We start from the raw sequence: 16,233 nt of genomic DNA on the forward strand, positions 1-16,233 counted from the left end.
ATTTTTCCATCAAGAAAAAGCATGAAGGAAGAAAGAGTTCCATTGTTAAAAGAAAATGCAAAACTTTAATTATGGTCATGAAAAATCTTAATGTATAGATATGTCATATTTTAATAAAACCTGTATGAGATATGAGAAATTTTTTAGTATTATAATTGATCTTAAAAGTGATCTGGATGGATAAATACACAGCTATATAACAGCTATATTAAACCAAGATGGTACTGAAGAAAAGAAAATAATGAATGGGAAATTGTCCTAAGTGATAGGAAACTTAATGCAGCAATTAAGCAGTGTGGTTCCGAAATAGGAATTAACAAATTAATTAATGGAAAAGAATAGCAGGTCCAGAAATCAATTCTGGTACACATGAAAATGACACACACATGCTATAGGGAAAGAAAAAGAAAAAGAGACTGAAAGAATCTGACTGCATTCTAGAGAAGCAGCAGAATTCATTTCTGCAGGAAACTCTCTTATCTTTAGAAGAGATGAGACTCTGTAGATCCCCATTACCCGACCCCTGCTGTCAGCCCTGGAAGATCCCAGGGAGAGGTGGCCAACTGATTCCAGTGGTGCTTCCTCCTACTTCCTCAGGAGGCTCTGTTATCTGCTTTCAGAGGCTCTCAGGGTAGAAGTTACTAGAAGACATACACAATCACTTCCCAGGTGGCACAATTATGGAGTATTACAATGAAAGGATACAGAGTTAAATCAAGGCACAAAGGGCAGAATCCTGGAGAGTTCCACACACAGAGCTTCTACTTTTCCTCGCTGCGTGGAGTCACAGACAGCACTAACTTCTCCCCGTAGCACACTGGATCCCTGTGGAGTATAAAGCAACTCCATCTGGGATGATAATCCACCATGGTGACTTCTGATTTCAGCAAAAACAATTTTATATTTATCCATGTAGTAACCATTTCCACTGCTGTTCATTCCTTAGTATTTTGATTCAGATTTCCATTTGGTATTATTTTCCTTCCATCTTTCCTGTGGTGCAGGTATGCCGATGATGAAACTTTTCAGGTATTACAGGTCTAAAAAAGTCTTTATTTCACTACTCCTATTTTTGAAAGATATTTTCACTGGATATAGAATTCTAGGTTGACAGTTTTTTTCTTTCAGTACTCCAAAGATCTTGTGCCAGTGTTTTTGGCTTGCAGTGGTTTTTGATGAGAAGTCTGATCTTTGTTCTGTATGTAATGTGTCTTCTTCATCTGGCTACTTTTAAGATTTTCTCCATCATTAATTTTAGGCAATCTGATTATGATGTATGTCCCTTGATATAGTTTTTATCATATTGCTTGCACTTGATGTTCATTGAGCTTCTTGGATCTATGGGTTAATAGCTTTTACCAAATTTGGATAAATTTTGTCCATGGTTTTCTTCAAATATTCTTTTCTGTCCCCCTTTCTGTCTGGTAACTCCAGTTATATATACATTAGGCTGCTTGAAATTATCCCACAGTTCACTGATTTCCTGTTTTTGTTTTTTTTTTCAGTTTTTTTTAGATAGTTGCTATTGCTATGTCTTCAGATTCACTAATATTTTCTTCTGTAATGTCTAATCTTCTGTTATGCCACCCAGTGTAATTCTGATCTCAGACATTATAGCTTGCATCAATACATATTATATTTGGGTTTCTTAAATATTTTACTTGTCTTTATTTGCTCAGTCTTTCCTCTAGCTTCTTTAATGCATGGAATAGAGTTATAATGTCTTTGTCTACTAATTCTATCATCTGTGTCATTTTTGGATTGGTTTCAATTGTTTGCTTTTTCTTCTCACTATAGGTTATATTTTCCTGCTACTTTGCATGTCTAGTAGTTTTTTTTTTTTTTTTTTTTTTTTTGAGACAGAGTCTCGCTTTGTCGCCCGGGCTAGAGTGAGTGCCGTGGCATCAGCCTAGCTCACAGCAACCTCAAACTCCTGGGCTCAAGCGATCCTACTGCCTCAGCCTCCCGAGTAGCTGGGACTACAGGCATGCACCACCATGCCCAGCTAATTTTTTCTATATAGATTTTTAGCTGTCCAAATCATTTCTTTCTATTTTTGGTAGAGACGGGGTCTCACTCTTGCTCAGGCTGGTCTCGAACTCCTGATCTCGAGCGATCCACCCACCTCGGCCTCCCAGAGGGCTAGGATTACATCTAGTAGTTTTTTATTGAATGCCAGACATTGCACATTTTACTTTAGGTTTTGTTGTTGTTGTTTTTGTTTTGAGACAGCGTCTTGCTCTGTTGCCCTGGGTAGAGTACAGTGGCGTCATCATAGCTCACTACAACCTCAAATTCACAGGCTCAAGAGATGTTCCTGCCTCAGTCTGCCGAGCAGCTGGGACTACAGGCATACACCACCACACCCAGCTAATTTTTTCTATTTTTGGTGGAGATGGGGTCTTGCTCTTGCTCAGGCTGGTCTCGAATTCCTAACCTCAAGTGATCCTCCTGCCTTGGCCTCCCAGAGTGTTAGGATTATAGGCGTGAGCCACCTTGCCCAGCCTAGCACATTTTAAAGTTGATGAATATGCTCTAGCAGAGAGGCAAAACTAAAGAAGAGGTATAGAATGGGGACCAAGGGAGATACTGAATGAATAGGGAAAGAAATGAGACAAAGGCAGTGAGCAAGTGAGTCCTCAAGCTGAAACAAATGGGATGCCTGTTGTCACTGTCTTTTTGTTTCCCTGAAGTTATTGGCTGAGCTGGCTGGGTAGCTGCTGTAGCTGTAGGACGAGCAGATAAGTATTTCCAGGATTGTTCCAGGTTACATTTCACAGAGAAATCCTCTGATAAATGGTGAAATTTATATTCCAATACCAATGAGTTTATATAATCCATAATAAAGCTAAACTAGGTCCTCATGGTACATAAGTTATAATACAACTGGTAATACAGTACTGCTAGGGCCAGAGTTCATCTACATTAATAAGTTGAAAAGACTCCAGTGCCTAAGAACTAAAATAATCATTTCTAAGACTATTTTAATAGGAAATATGTTTCAAGGTTTTTAATAAAAAATTTACAGAAAACTTTTAGAATTCAACTTGGTTTTAAGTTAAACATGGTGAACTTACCAATCCTCATCAGCTAAAAGTCTCAGGGCTTCTATCAGTGCTATTTCTGGTTTGGAAAATGGCCGTAGTTCTGATAAATCCATTATTTCTGGACTATGAGTGACAGAAGGCATCCTTTCTTTATACTGTGAAGTAGTTCCAGGAGATGCTTCACCTAAAACAAAACATATTTAAAAAAGCATAAGAGAACCTCAATACAACAGACACAAATAGGCCAGGCATGTTGGCTCATGCCTATAATCCTAACACTTTGAGAGGACTGAGTGGGAGGATCACTTAAGGCCAGAAGTTCGAGACCAGCCTGAGCAAGAGTGAGACCCCGTCTCTACTAAAAACAGAAAAAATTAGTTGGGTGTGGTGGTACACACCTGTAGTTCCAGCTGCTTGGGAGGCTGAGGCAGGAGGATCGCCTGAGCCCAGGAGTTTGACTGTACTAAAAATAGAAAAAATTAGTTGGGTATGGTGGGACACACCTGTAGTTCCAGCTGCTTGGGAGGCTGAGGCAGGAGGATCGCCTGAGCCCAGGAGTTTGAGATTGCAGTAAACTATAACGATAGCACTGCATTCTAGCCCAGGTGATAGAGTGAGATGCTGTTGACCCCCACCTCCACCCACAAAAAAAGGACTAAAGTAGTATTCTGGCTACAGATGTTACAAATATTTTAAACTAGTACTATTAGTTTAGTCTTCAAAAAAATTTTAATACTCTGAAACCAAAGTTATTTAAAACTTTACTTTTTGTACATAAAATTATTAAGAAAGTACATTTAATATAAATGGTTTTTTAGTCATGAATCATAACAAAGCCTAGCTTTATTTTAATAGCTAAAAGTAAAAGAAGCAGTATGATCCCACTTTGTAAAAACATGTGGCTATATACCTGTTTTACTATATAGTTGACAATTGAAAATGAAGCTTCATGGTATCTGCATATAGAATTCTAACTGATTTTCTCTACTGGTATTGAATTAATCATCTATTACAAATCCTAAGACCACATGTAGTAAGCAGAACAATGTTTCTTCCATAATCAGACATTTACTAAGCATTTTCCATATGTAAGGCACTAGCGTAGATGTTGGGGAAACTAACCATCATCCTTGAGTGCTCAGAGTAATGCCCCAAGAGCACCACACAATCCATGACATGTGCGGTGGAGGTGTTAGAAAGAACAGGATCAAATAGACTGAGCCTTTGTAAGTGGGTAAAGATTTACTTTTTTCCCATGTTAAGAGATATTTTTAAAAAGAAAATTTTAGCCACTAGAAAATGACTATCAAAGATTATTCACCATGTTATTTATGAGAAAATGTTATATGAAATCACAAATACAAGAAATTTCATTTGATGTTGCACACTAATTACATATTTAGATGCTTCTCTCACTCATTTAAAATCCAAGGGCAACAGGTATTAATGATATTAGCTAAAATTTATCAAAAACTTTGTACCAGACCTTGTAATAAATGCTTTACAAACTATACTGCTTTTAGCTATCTCAATACAGCTAAGGCAGACACTCTTATTATTTTTATTTTGCAGCTGAGAAAATAATTGAGTTCCACAAAGGTTAAGAAATTTGTTTGAGGTTCCAATGGTAATGAGTGGCAGAAGCAGGACTTATATTGAGGTCCACTATCACCTATGATTTCATATAAAAAGGTCTAAGACAGAATCCTTGCTTTCAAAAAATTTATCACATACCTAACAAGAAAAGATATGTGAAAGGATAAACATGATGCTTTAGATTACTATAGTAATAAATCAGTACTAGTTTTTGTTAGAGTAAATCATACATGAGGAAGATGATGTGCCAATTATAGTATATAATAAATAGACCCATTTCATTTTTTTTCATGGTTCAGATATACACTCATTAGGCTTCATATGTAAGACTGATATAGATAGGTAGGTAGATAGATAGATATATAGATGATAGATAGCTAGATATAAAAATAAAATCCTCCAGCTTTGGAATATCACAATCCTGAAAGAATAGGAAATACAAAATAGCACTACTATCATTTATTATGTTGCCTAGTATTGTGCTAAATGCTTCATTTACATTACCTAATTTAATTTATCCAATTTAATAAATTACATTTAACATAAATGGTTTTTCAGTCATGAGTCATAACAAAGCCTAGCTTTATTTTAATAGCTAAAAGTAAAAAAAGCAGTATGATCCCAACTCTATGTAATGGTTATTATTATTCCTACATTATAGATGAACCCAGTGCTGAAGCTTTAAGAATTCCCTTCCTATATCTAATCCACTCCCATTCTCACGAAATAATAACTCATTAGGAAGAGATGCAGATAAACATCAAATTATCAACCCTGAGGTTATACCAGTGTGAAATACCATCACTTATCTTTACTTTGTTTTCACCTGAAAAATACTATTCTGGAAAAGAAGGTATACGGAATATCTAAAGCAGTGCTGTTCAAACTAAGGGTTTTTTTTCTGTTAAACTTCCATTGTGTGACAGGTGGATACTTTTCTAAATGCAATAAAAGCACTATAGCAGTGTCTATTGTTAAAACAATTTCTAAAAGATGAATACTTTTTGTATTTATTTTGTCACAGGTGAGTAATAAACAGTTCATCCAGTCCATGGCCCATACTTTGAGTAGCAGTTATGTAATGGACAGAAACTTCTTAAATGGAGACATACTTAGAATTTTCCTATTAGAAATTATTTCTGACAATATGTTCATAACTATAAGTGGAGTTAAACATTTATATTTTGGGTTGATCGACATAAAAATTTTGTAAATATATTATTATTTTCAAATAACATAAGGGTGATTTCAAGGAAGCACTGTCCTTATACTATAAAGATTAGGCAAAACTCACAAAATTAGTTGATGTCTCTAGTAAGCTTAACGACCCCAAAATTTATGATTTATTACCATTTGTACTATTTGCTACTATTTGTACTTCTAGACCTACTTTTAATACTGGCTAAGTTAGGCAAGAAGTTTTGTGGGGTTTTCTCTCCTTAGATTTTAAGACATTATCTCAGAAAATTTATAAAATTACCTGAGAATGCTAATAGGCTTAACTTTCACAAACGCCTACATTTAACGGGTTCTAACACCATGTTTAGCTAGAAATTTTACAGGTAACACTTCTCATCGGGCATTCTCAACAATGATTAGCTTTGAGAATACAGAATTTTAAAAACTTTTCTATGTTTCTTGCATTATAAAAGAAATAAAAGCTAGGAAAAACCGCAGACATTAATTTAGTTTAAATCTCTTTTATTTTTATCTCCAAGAGAAGCATGCTGTCCAAAAGTACATTTATAGTATTTATTTATTTCTAAACTTTTTGGGTATTTTGTTGGTATCTAGGTTTCAGATGCAGCATAAATTTAAGAATTTTTACAGTTTACATATTTTATTCCTTAATAATATTTAACAAAAATAAAAATTAATAATACTTAATGTTTATTATAGTTCACATTTTCATTTCAACCTGTGATTTTTTCCTAGTTGCTACTATACTTAAGATCTATGCAATGTTTTAAAACAGCACAGGAAACATAAAGCCAACTCTTGGTCAAGCACAGAACATAGCAGGTACTCAATGACAAGCTGAATAAATGATAAATGCAAGGACTTTTCTAGGTCATGATCTAATATAAACCAATTTCACTATCTCAGTTACCTTAGCTTTAAAATGGATACCAGTCCTTAGGCAAAACAGGACTATTTGCAGGGAGTATGGAAGGAATCCTTGAGATAATCTTAACCTTTGAGATAATTTAGATATTTATAGGGGCAGAAAATTGAGGCCTGTTTCCAGGTCACATAGCTAATTAAAGGCAGAACTAATACTTAAGAAGTCAGGTCTGTCTATTGACTCCTAGTTCAGTGGTCTTTCTTTCACAAATGCGCTGAACCACATGTAGTGTCTTCAGCTTAACAAGCATTTGTGACTTTACTCTTCACATTTAAATAAGTGACTTACCTGCATCTGAAAATACTAAAGATGATGACTGTTCTAAACTGGACCCTCCTTTTAATGGAGGGCTGAAGGCAATGTTTTCTAAAGGGGAACTCTCATTTTTTGATATCCCCACCTCATCTCCAAAATTGTTTAAATCTAGAAGGGAGAAAAATAATCATATTTCTTTTTATGAGAATGAATTAGTATTATAATAGTTATATATAATTATAATAGAAGCTACTGGGTCTTGCAATTTTAGTGTTATAGGTCAACATATTCCACTCCTAGTCATATATCAACCTTAGTTAAATCATATTTCACCAGCTTTAGAATATTACTAGGAAAAAAAAAAAAAAAACTATACCAAAACTTAAACTCCCCTTACTTTCAGATGCCATTTTCTCAGTTCCTGTGTGTTTCATCTGTTCCCAGGGATTCTGTTCCTTCTTTTCACAGTCTTTAATGTCAAAAAGTTCTTTTTCTTCTTTTCTCTTTTGTCTCATCTTGTCATAGGTAGACTTTGAAATAGAAACTTTAGTCTGCATGAAAAAATTGAAATCTCTGAAAGTATTCAGGTAGTCTGACATTTAAAATATCTTCACCTAACTATATATATGTACATTAAATGTCTAGGCAAAATAAATTATATCTTTCTTAGTCCTAATTCAAGGAATCCTAAAATCTACTAGAATTACATACTTCTAATATCCAATTAAATTTGTGCCTGAGGATATTAATTTGTTACTACTTGAGTGAATCCTAAAAAATTATTGAATATATACATATACATATATGTATATAAAGTACATGTATAGTATAAAGTATGCTAGATACTTTATCACCAGAATGAGAATGCATTGATTTAGTGGGAAGGGAGAATAATATATTATTTTAATGATCAAGGATCAAAAATTTTAATTATACCAAGATTTTAAAAATGTTAATTGAAATACTTTCACCACCCCACATCTGATATACACAAAACAGTGACATATTGTAAGCTTAAATTCATTCTAATAATTAGCAAATAACCTTACATCTTTTTCATTCTCAACATCAAGATATGACGGAACACTCTGCTGGACTGCTCTTCCATAAATCCCTGATGGTGGTTCAAAACTTTGTTTTTTTGAAAATGTGTCCCCATTTTCCACAGAAGATATCACTGATTGGCTGCAGGTTGCTGGTGCTGAATTTGGACTTCCAAATACACCTAAAATCAACCAACCATCAAATAGTCATTAAGTATTTATGTGATGGCATTCAGGATAACAAAGTTTAAGACAAGGCTCTTGCTTTCAAGAGGTAAATAATATAGTTAGTGAGAAAGATATGCTAAGTAAGTACAAAATATAAACCCAAATACCCTAACAGGATAAATACTCTAACAGGACAATAATAAGAGGTGCCAAAAGGCAGTTCGTGATAACATCAAGTGAGAACTGCATATTATAAGTGCTGAGTTCATAAGAAGGAAATGTTGGTGTGAGCTGGGTTTTTAAGCTGGTTTTAAGGGGCAAGGATTTGAGCTGAAATTTGAAGACAGGAGGGATTTGTGTACGTAAGTAAGGAAGGGGAAAAGGAAATCCTATGAGATAGAGATGTTTATACAGAGAGATGAACAAGTATAAAGCATGTATGTGCAGTAATAATTTAGTTTAGTTGTGCACAAGGCAAATAGAGGAATAACAGAATATAAGTCTGCAAGAGGAAGCAGGAGACAATCTAAGGAGGGCCTTAAATTAACCTAATGAGACTTATCAAGCAAAAAAGTTAAAAAGGATTTCAAGAATTTTATTCTAGTTAATTATATTGAATAAAAATAAGATGTACACCCTCAATGTATACCACAGCATTCTAGTTTTTCAATTAAAAAAGAAACCAGCTTTCAAAGATATTTGCAAGTATATTGTTCAAAGGTCCCCTAGCCCCTCTAAAATATGTAACAGGTTAATTTTTACTTCATTTAGACTTTGTATGGAGTATACAATTATATTAATTATATTGATTATTAAGCTGATAAATAAGGACTACCATTTGAATTTAAACTACACTAAACCTATGTTAGCTATCCTAAAACTGTTTTAGAAGTAACTAAACTGCAGTTGTCACATAATATATCTCTGGAAATAACTAACAAGAAATTATTATAGTTTCATTAGAGGGTAGAAATGTGAAGGTAAGCATTCATTTCTAATTCTTTCAACTTAATTTTTAAGAAGTTCTATTTAACCCTTGAATCACATTCTTCATTCTTTATCCATATGCTTTGCTTATGTGTGAAGAACACATACAATTAAAAAGCTAAATAACTTTGAAATACCTTTTCCAACAACTACTACTGAGTCTTCTGATAAGGTATTTGTGGGTATGATGTCAAAACTGGAAATTTGCTGTAAATTTGATGATGACCTTGTAAATCCTATAAAAAAACAAAAGAAAAAAAAAATATATATTTAAAAATATTTCTGTAGTATTTCAGGATATTGTAAGACAGTTTTTTAAAACTGAAATGAAGACTTTATAATTTATTTATTCATACATGTTCATTAATTCAATAAATATTTATAATTAAAATACCTAGTGTGGACTAGGCACTAGAAAGAAAAGAAACTTTCCTTCCCTTGAGGAGTTTACACAAGCCAGGGATGAAGGTGGGAGAGACAGCAAATAACCACAGCATGATAATCAGGCAATAAAAGAGTCATCAAGAAGGAAATCCTTTGACATCCAAAACAAATCAGGTCAATTTCACAGCAACCTGTACTTTTCCAGGTTGACGTTTATCTCAGTTTCTGATTATTTAATTATTCTCTTTCCTACTAGACTGTAAGCTTCAGGGGGTTAGAATCTATGTTCAATAAATATATGTTAGATAAATATATCATGGCAAAAAACAATGAAAAGCAAAATATAATTAATTTAGGGTCTATGAAAGAAAAGCAATTAATTACTGATAAATTTAACCAAATAACTGTTTTTTAAAAAAAATAAACAGATTGTTTTGCTAACCTAACTTATTTTGGCTTTGTGTGAAAATGGCAGAGATGAAAGAAAAAACTCATGTAGGTGATCATTTTTCATATATTCCTTAAGTATGGTTTGAAATAATCCAAATTTATGTGCACTTTTATAAGACATACTGACTAATAGAAACATTAGATAGTCCAAAAAGGTGTTCTGTGACAAAGGGAAGCAAATCTTAGTAAACGGAACAATTTACTCAATGGTCCACAAACAAAACTATACATAAACTGTCAAGAGATGAATGAATAATCAGACAAACCTCATAAGGAAAAATATGAAGGACATGTTATCTTAAAGTAATTTAACTTCATTTATAAGAGAAGCTAACAAGCACTTTTAGCATACTTTAATTTTTACACTATATTTTCTTCTAAACAAAGAAATGTTGAAAGAAATATTGCTCATTAATTTTCAATTCTAAAATATGAGGAAAAATGTTTAAAGGCTTCTTCACACACAAATATCCTTAAGTAATTTTGCTTCATTACTTCTGTGTAATTCAAAGACAGAAAGAATATCAACTCATGGCATGTAGTTTGCTAATATTCCAAGCATCCACCATTAATCACTTTCTCAAGTAATTAATTGGGCTACAGGTTATGTAGAAAATGGGTATGTTCAAAGGGACAGCCAGCCAGGAAAGGAATGGGAAAAAGAGGTGGTTCTGAGAGCTAATCCTAAAAAAGTCTGAGGTTTCTTACAAAATGGATCCATTTGGCCACTCATTACCAGCATTTCTTTTGGAAGTCTTTTTATTCCCTTTAATATAGCACTCAATGTTCACTTTAACTTAATTATTTGAGGATGCAATTTTTTTTTTAATTTTCATTTTTTTGAAAAAAATTTTAAGACTTATCAAGTGCAGTAGTGAGAAGGAGAGAAAGAGTAGAACAAGGAGTTTCATCTATAATGGACTATGAAAAATCAATTGAGGTAATTTACTACCTTTACTACCAGCCAGAATGCAATTTTTGAGTGATTGTGCCCAAGGCTACACTACTAGCTCTGACTGGCTAATCAATACTTCATACATTTCACGTGTGGTCATTGAACACAACGCTATACAAAGCAAGATGGACATATAAAGATGACAGTATTTTACTCTTAAAAAACTTATAATTTAATGTGAAAAATATTAAACATGAATGAAAATTAACTATAAGGTAGAATGCGTGAACACAAGATGGAAAGACTACTCTAGACCAGGAAAGTGAGCAAAGTTTTCTAAAGAAGTGGTTCTTAAGCCAGTGTTCAAAAAGCAGACATGATTTGGACACATTAAGATTGAGAAAATGCTTCTAGGCCTTATACATGCAAATTAAGAAAATTTCTAGTATTAAAAGTGCTAGAACATAAGGCATGAAAAGAGGAATAGTAAGAGGTAATGCAAAATAGTTAAGCTGAGGCAAGACTATTCAGGGTCTTAAAAGTTATGCTACAGAGTAGGAACTTTATTATGTGGGAAATAGAGAACCACTCAACATTTTAAGCATGGAAAAGATGATGACTGTATTTTAGAAAGACAATTCTGGTAGCTTATGCAGCCTGGATTTAAGAAGGATGAAAATAACACATGAGCCTTACCAGAAAGCTTTTGTAATTATCTAGGGAAGAGGTAATGAAGGCCCAACTTACAACTGTGGCAGCAGATATATTAAATTAGACTGAAGGAAATAGCAGGATGGACTGCCACCTGAACTTGAAAGGTAAGGAGAAATGGACAAAGATGACTCTAAAGTTTTAAGCCTCCATTATTGGGAAAGTGATAATGCTACTAATAAAAATGGGTAACAAAGGAAGAGGAGCAAGTCTGGAAAGGAAGATAAATTTGGTTTTGATCATGTTTGCTATTGTTGCTGAGATAGATCTAGTAGGTTATTTGGCTTAGAGTTAGATGCTTGAGTATGAAGCAATTAATTTTCTGGAGTAGGACCAACTGTTGGTTAAAAGATGTAATGTGTTTATTGAAAGAATGGCCTTGTTAATAAACTAGCTAACAGAGAAAAAATAAACTATCAAACAGAAAGAGGAATAAGCTCACAGCACATAATTGCCCCTTTGAAGAGAAAATTCACCACAACTGCCCTTTGTTTTATTTGATCTACCACCTGGGACTCAACTTATTGTCTTTAAGATTAAAATTGTTTTATTTGAGAGTTTTGTTTTCACAGTCTTTTTTTTTTTTTTTTTGAGACAGAGTCTCGCTCTGTTGCCCGGCTAGAGTGAGTGCCATGGTGTCAGCCTAGCTCACAGCAACCTCAAACTCCTGGGCTTAAGCAATCCTACTGCCTCAGCCTCCCGAGTAGCTGGGACTACAGGGTATGCGCCACCATGCCCGGCTAATTTTTTTTCTTATATATATATATTTTTTTAGTTGGCCAGCTAATTTCTTTCTATTTTTAGTAGAGACAGGGTCTCGCTCTTGCTCAGGCTGGTCTCGAACTCCTGACCTCGAGCAATCCACCCGCCTCGGCTTCCCAGAGTGCTAGGATTACAGGTGTGAGCCACCATGCCCGGCCCTGAGTTACTTCCACACACAAAAAATTCACAATTGCCTGCACATACGTGATTTAGGATGATCAGAAATAACAAAGAACAGAAGGTGACCTTACCATGACCACAGCTGCTACCCAAACAAAAAAGTCAGCTCCTTACTTACTTATTTAGATTACAGGTACCTTCTAATTACTCTACTTAAATATTCATACCTTTTATAATCACTTATTTTTCACCCTAAGGGAAATTTTTAAAATACAACTGTAACACAATTTCTTAAGAAATGGACAGAGCTGTCACAGAGGTGCTGCTACCTGCTACTACTCAGTTAAAAAAGATGTAACTGTTAACAGTGGTTAGTGACAACAAAGAAACTTTCTCAGGTTTTACCACAGGGAAATTACATTCTTTTTGCCACAGCTTTATTCCATGGTTACACTCTAACTAGGCATCTGGGAGTCATTAACTCCCATGATTTCCTCCACCTCATTTTAGTGGTAAAATGCCTTGTAAGAACTGTGTGTATGTGTGTATTCATATGTGTATACCTGGTGCATGTCCTGGGGGTAGAGTTTAGCAGGGATTCCCTAGTTTTAACCTCAGGGGTAGTCACTTCCCTGCATTGGCTCCTCAGGCAAGCCCATAAACCATATCTGAACCTATGAGTTCTCCAATTCGGCAAAATTATTTAAGCAACAACACATCAACAGAAGGGAAACATGAAAAACCTCAAAACTGAGAATTCTCAGTAAATTTTTCTTTATTGATATGCTCAGGGAGGATTCTGATTTAGAGATACTCAATCTTAAAAATTAACTTATCATGGAATTTACTAACCTTTTGTATGCTTATAATGTCTTGAGTGTTCCTTATTTTGTATTTTTACAGCACTAGATGAAATGTCATGTGACCTATCATCTTCAAAATCACCACATCCAAACCTATAGTTCATACGTTGACCAATTATGCTCACATTGGGTGTTGTAATCCCTATAAAATAAAATAAATATTTATTTGAATAAGTTAGGGACTATTATATGATAGGTACACATCTCCCCTCTTTTAACCTTTAAAAAGGTTGGTAACATATTAGAAATTATAAATAATATTATAGAAATTTTTAAAGTTCTGTCTTATTTTATTTTTTTATTTATTTTTATTTTTTGTAGAGATGGGGGGGGTCTCACTATGTTGCTCAGGCTAGTCTCGAACTCCTGGCCTCACGCAATCCTCTGGCCTCAGCCTCCCAAAGTGCTGGAATTACAGGTGTGAGGCACCACACCTGGCTTTTCTGTCTTTTTTTAAATTATGTAATATTTTTTATCTTACTAACAGATAAGAACATTTATTGTAAACTGCCCAGTGCAGTGGTTCACGCCTGTAATCCCAGCAATTTGGGAGGCTGAGGCAGGAGGATTGCTTGAGCCCAGGAGTTTGAGACCAGCCTGAGTAACATAACAAGACCCTGACTCTAATAAAAAAATACATATATATATTAGCCAGGTGTGGTGGCTCACACCTGAAGTGCCAGGTACTCGGGCAGCTGAGACTGGAGAACAGCTTAAGGAGTTAGAGACTGTGGTGAGCTATGGTCACACCACTAGCCTGGGCGACACAGTGAGACCATCTCTCTCTAAAAAATAATAATAATAATAAAGAACATTTATTATAAATGATATTACAATACTTCATACAACAGGCTTTAAAATTACAGTGCAATACAAAATGCAATGTATGATAATCAAATATACTATATGTTTTTAAGAATATAACAAGCATTTAATATTTAAATGACATTTTTAACTTTACGCTAAAATGAAAACTTTTAAAATCCAGAATTTTTAAACTGGCTTGAGAGATGCCTATACTCTCCATTTAAATCTACCCTTTCTCCTACTTCCATGTAATGATCTATACTGGCCTGTCTGGTGAGGCAGTGAACTACATAGTGATTAAGAGGTCAGTATTTGAAATCATGCTTCCTGGCTTTAAATCATAGCACTGCCACTTAAACTGCTGAGAGAACCTGGGCAAGACACTTAACCTTATTTGTAAAAGGTTAAGTGATAATAGGGATAATAGTAGTACCTCTTCTAGAACTGTTATCAGGATTAAATAAAAAAAAAATACATGTAAAGGGCTCAGCACAGTATTTTACACACTGTAAATACCCACGTTATTATACCTCTAATTAAAAATAAAAGCAAAACCTTAATGTAGGCCTCCTTTTTTAACAAATAACAAAATTTTCATATACACTTGAATGTTTAAACTGATATTCCTTTACTAATATTTTGCAACTATTACAACCACAAAATGTCTTCTAAGTGAAACATCCTAGGCAATGTATATTTGAGCCACTGTCCATTTTTATATTTAGTTCCAATGCAAATCATTAAGTCATAATAAAATATACCTTGTTTTTTAATAATGTATTTTAATAAAAACAAGACGGTAGAGAGAGGAGGTAGCTGATAGCAGCTGAGCTAGAAAGGACTGTAAAGGATACTAAGTCAGTTCATAGGGAAAAGATTCAAGAAATATTTGATGTTAAATGATAGAGAATTTCTGGAAGTAACACAGATATCTTTCTAAATTCTTAGTTTTGATAGTTAATTCATAAAAGTAAGACTGACAAAGATACTGGCTTTGGGTGGAAATGTTTTCTATTAATAGTTGACACTAATCTAAAAAAGAAATTTAGCACAATTTGCTCTAATAGGTAATGGTAGAATATATGTGGAAACTTTTATTAGAAGCATTGTATAATTTTTACATAATTGTTATTTATTTATTTATTTTTGAGACAGAGTCTCACTCTGTTGCCCTGGCTAGAGTGCCATGGCGTCAGCCTAGCTCACAGCAACCTCAAACTCCTGGGCTCGAGCTATCCTCCTGCCTCAGCCTCCCAAGTAGCTGGGATTACAGGCATGCACCACCAAGCCCGGCTAATTTTTTCTATATATATTTTTAGCTGTCCATATAATTTCTTTCTATTTTTAGTAGAGACAGGGGTCTCACACTTGCTCAGGCTGGTCTCAAACTCCTGAGCTCCAACAATCCGCCTGCCTAGGCCTCCCAGAGTGCTAGGATTACAGGCATGAGCCACCGCGCCCGGCCCATAATTGTTATTTTTATCTTCAGATAGTCTTTATTCTGAGCATTGCATTGCCATTTTTGTTTTACAAATGAAACCATAATAAACTTGCAGGAATCACTTACTTACTGAAATCAATACAAAACCAAATATATAAAATCCTAAACCATTAGCAACTTATTTTGAGAGAATATTAAATTTAATTAACATTCAATAACAGCAGTGTTAAGTAGTAGTCTAAAACTTGATCCTTGAAATACTTAAGTTACTTATTAAAAATACAGATTTCTGACAATGAAGATGAATTCAAGAGGTATGAGGTAGGGCCCCAGAATCTGTAGGTGTTACACACACCCAAGTGATTCCTAGGATTAGGCAATTTGGGGAAACACTGAACATTGCACATAGAAGTATATGCTAGTATCAGATCAATCACTCTATTGAAACTTAAATGACTCCCACAACTCACACAACTAGGGTCAGAAGGGAATTCAAATCCAGGTTTTCTAAATCTTACTCTTTTCCATTTCCAAAGATATTCTTCCAAAAGAGGGTTCCATTTTCACAAACTAGATACA

At 34.3% G+C, this 16,233-nt stretch overlaps 1 protein-coding gene across 8 annotated transcripts in view; it reads right to left on the reverse strand.

Moving 5' to 3' along the window:
- The window catches only part of TOGARAM1 (TOG array regulator of axonemal microtubules 1), an 84,313-nt gene that overhangs the window by 27,334 nt on the left and 40,746 nt on the right, over positions 1–16,233 (reverse strand). For 6 of the 8 annotated variants that reach the window (XM_045567946.1, XM_045567969.1, XM_045567939.1 and 3 more), the window contains exons 8-12: positions 13,396–13,548; positions 9,359–9,457; positions 8,073–8,248; positions 7,421–7,574; positions 3,078–3,231 (exon numbers count right to left, since the gene is read on the reverse strand). In XM_045567946.1, the coding sequence (XP_045423902.1) occupies positions 3,078–3,231; positions 7,421–7,574; positions 8,073–8,248; positions 9,359–9,457; positions 13,396–13,548 (736 nt within the window). The remainder of the gene's footprint in view (positions 1–3,077; positions 3,232–7,420; positions 7,575–8,072; positions 8,249–9,358; positions 9,458–13,395; positions 13,549–16,233) is intronic. The other 2 variants (XM_045567962.1, XM_045567955.1) reach the window with 1 other exon arrangement.

The sequence above is a fragment of the Lemur catta genome, chromosome 1, assembly GCF_020740605.2.
Source record: "Lemur catta isolate mLemCat1 chromosome 1, mLemCat1.pri, whole genome shotgun sequence".
Classification (NCBI taxonomy): Eukaryota; Metazoa; Chordata; class Mammalia; order Primates; family Lemuridae; genus Lemur; species Lemur catta.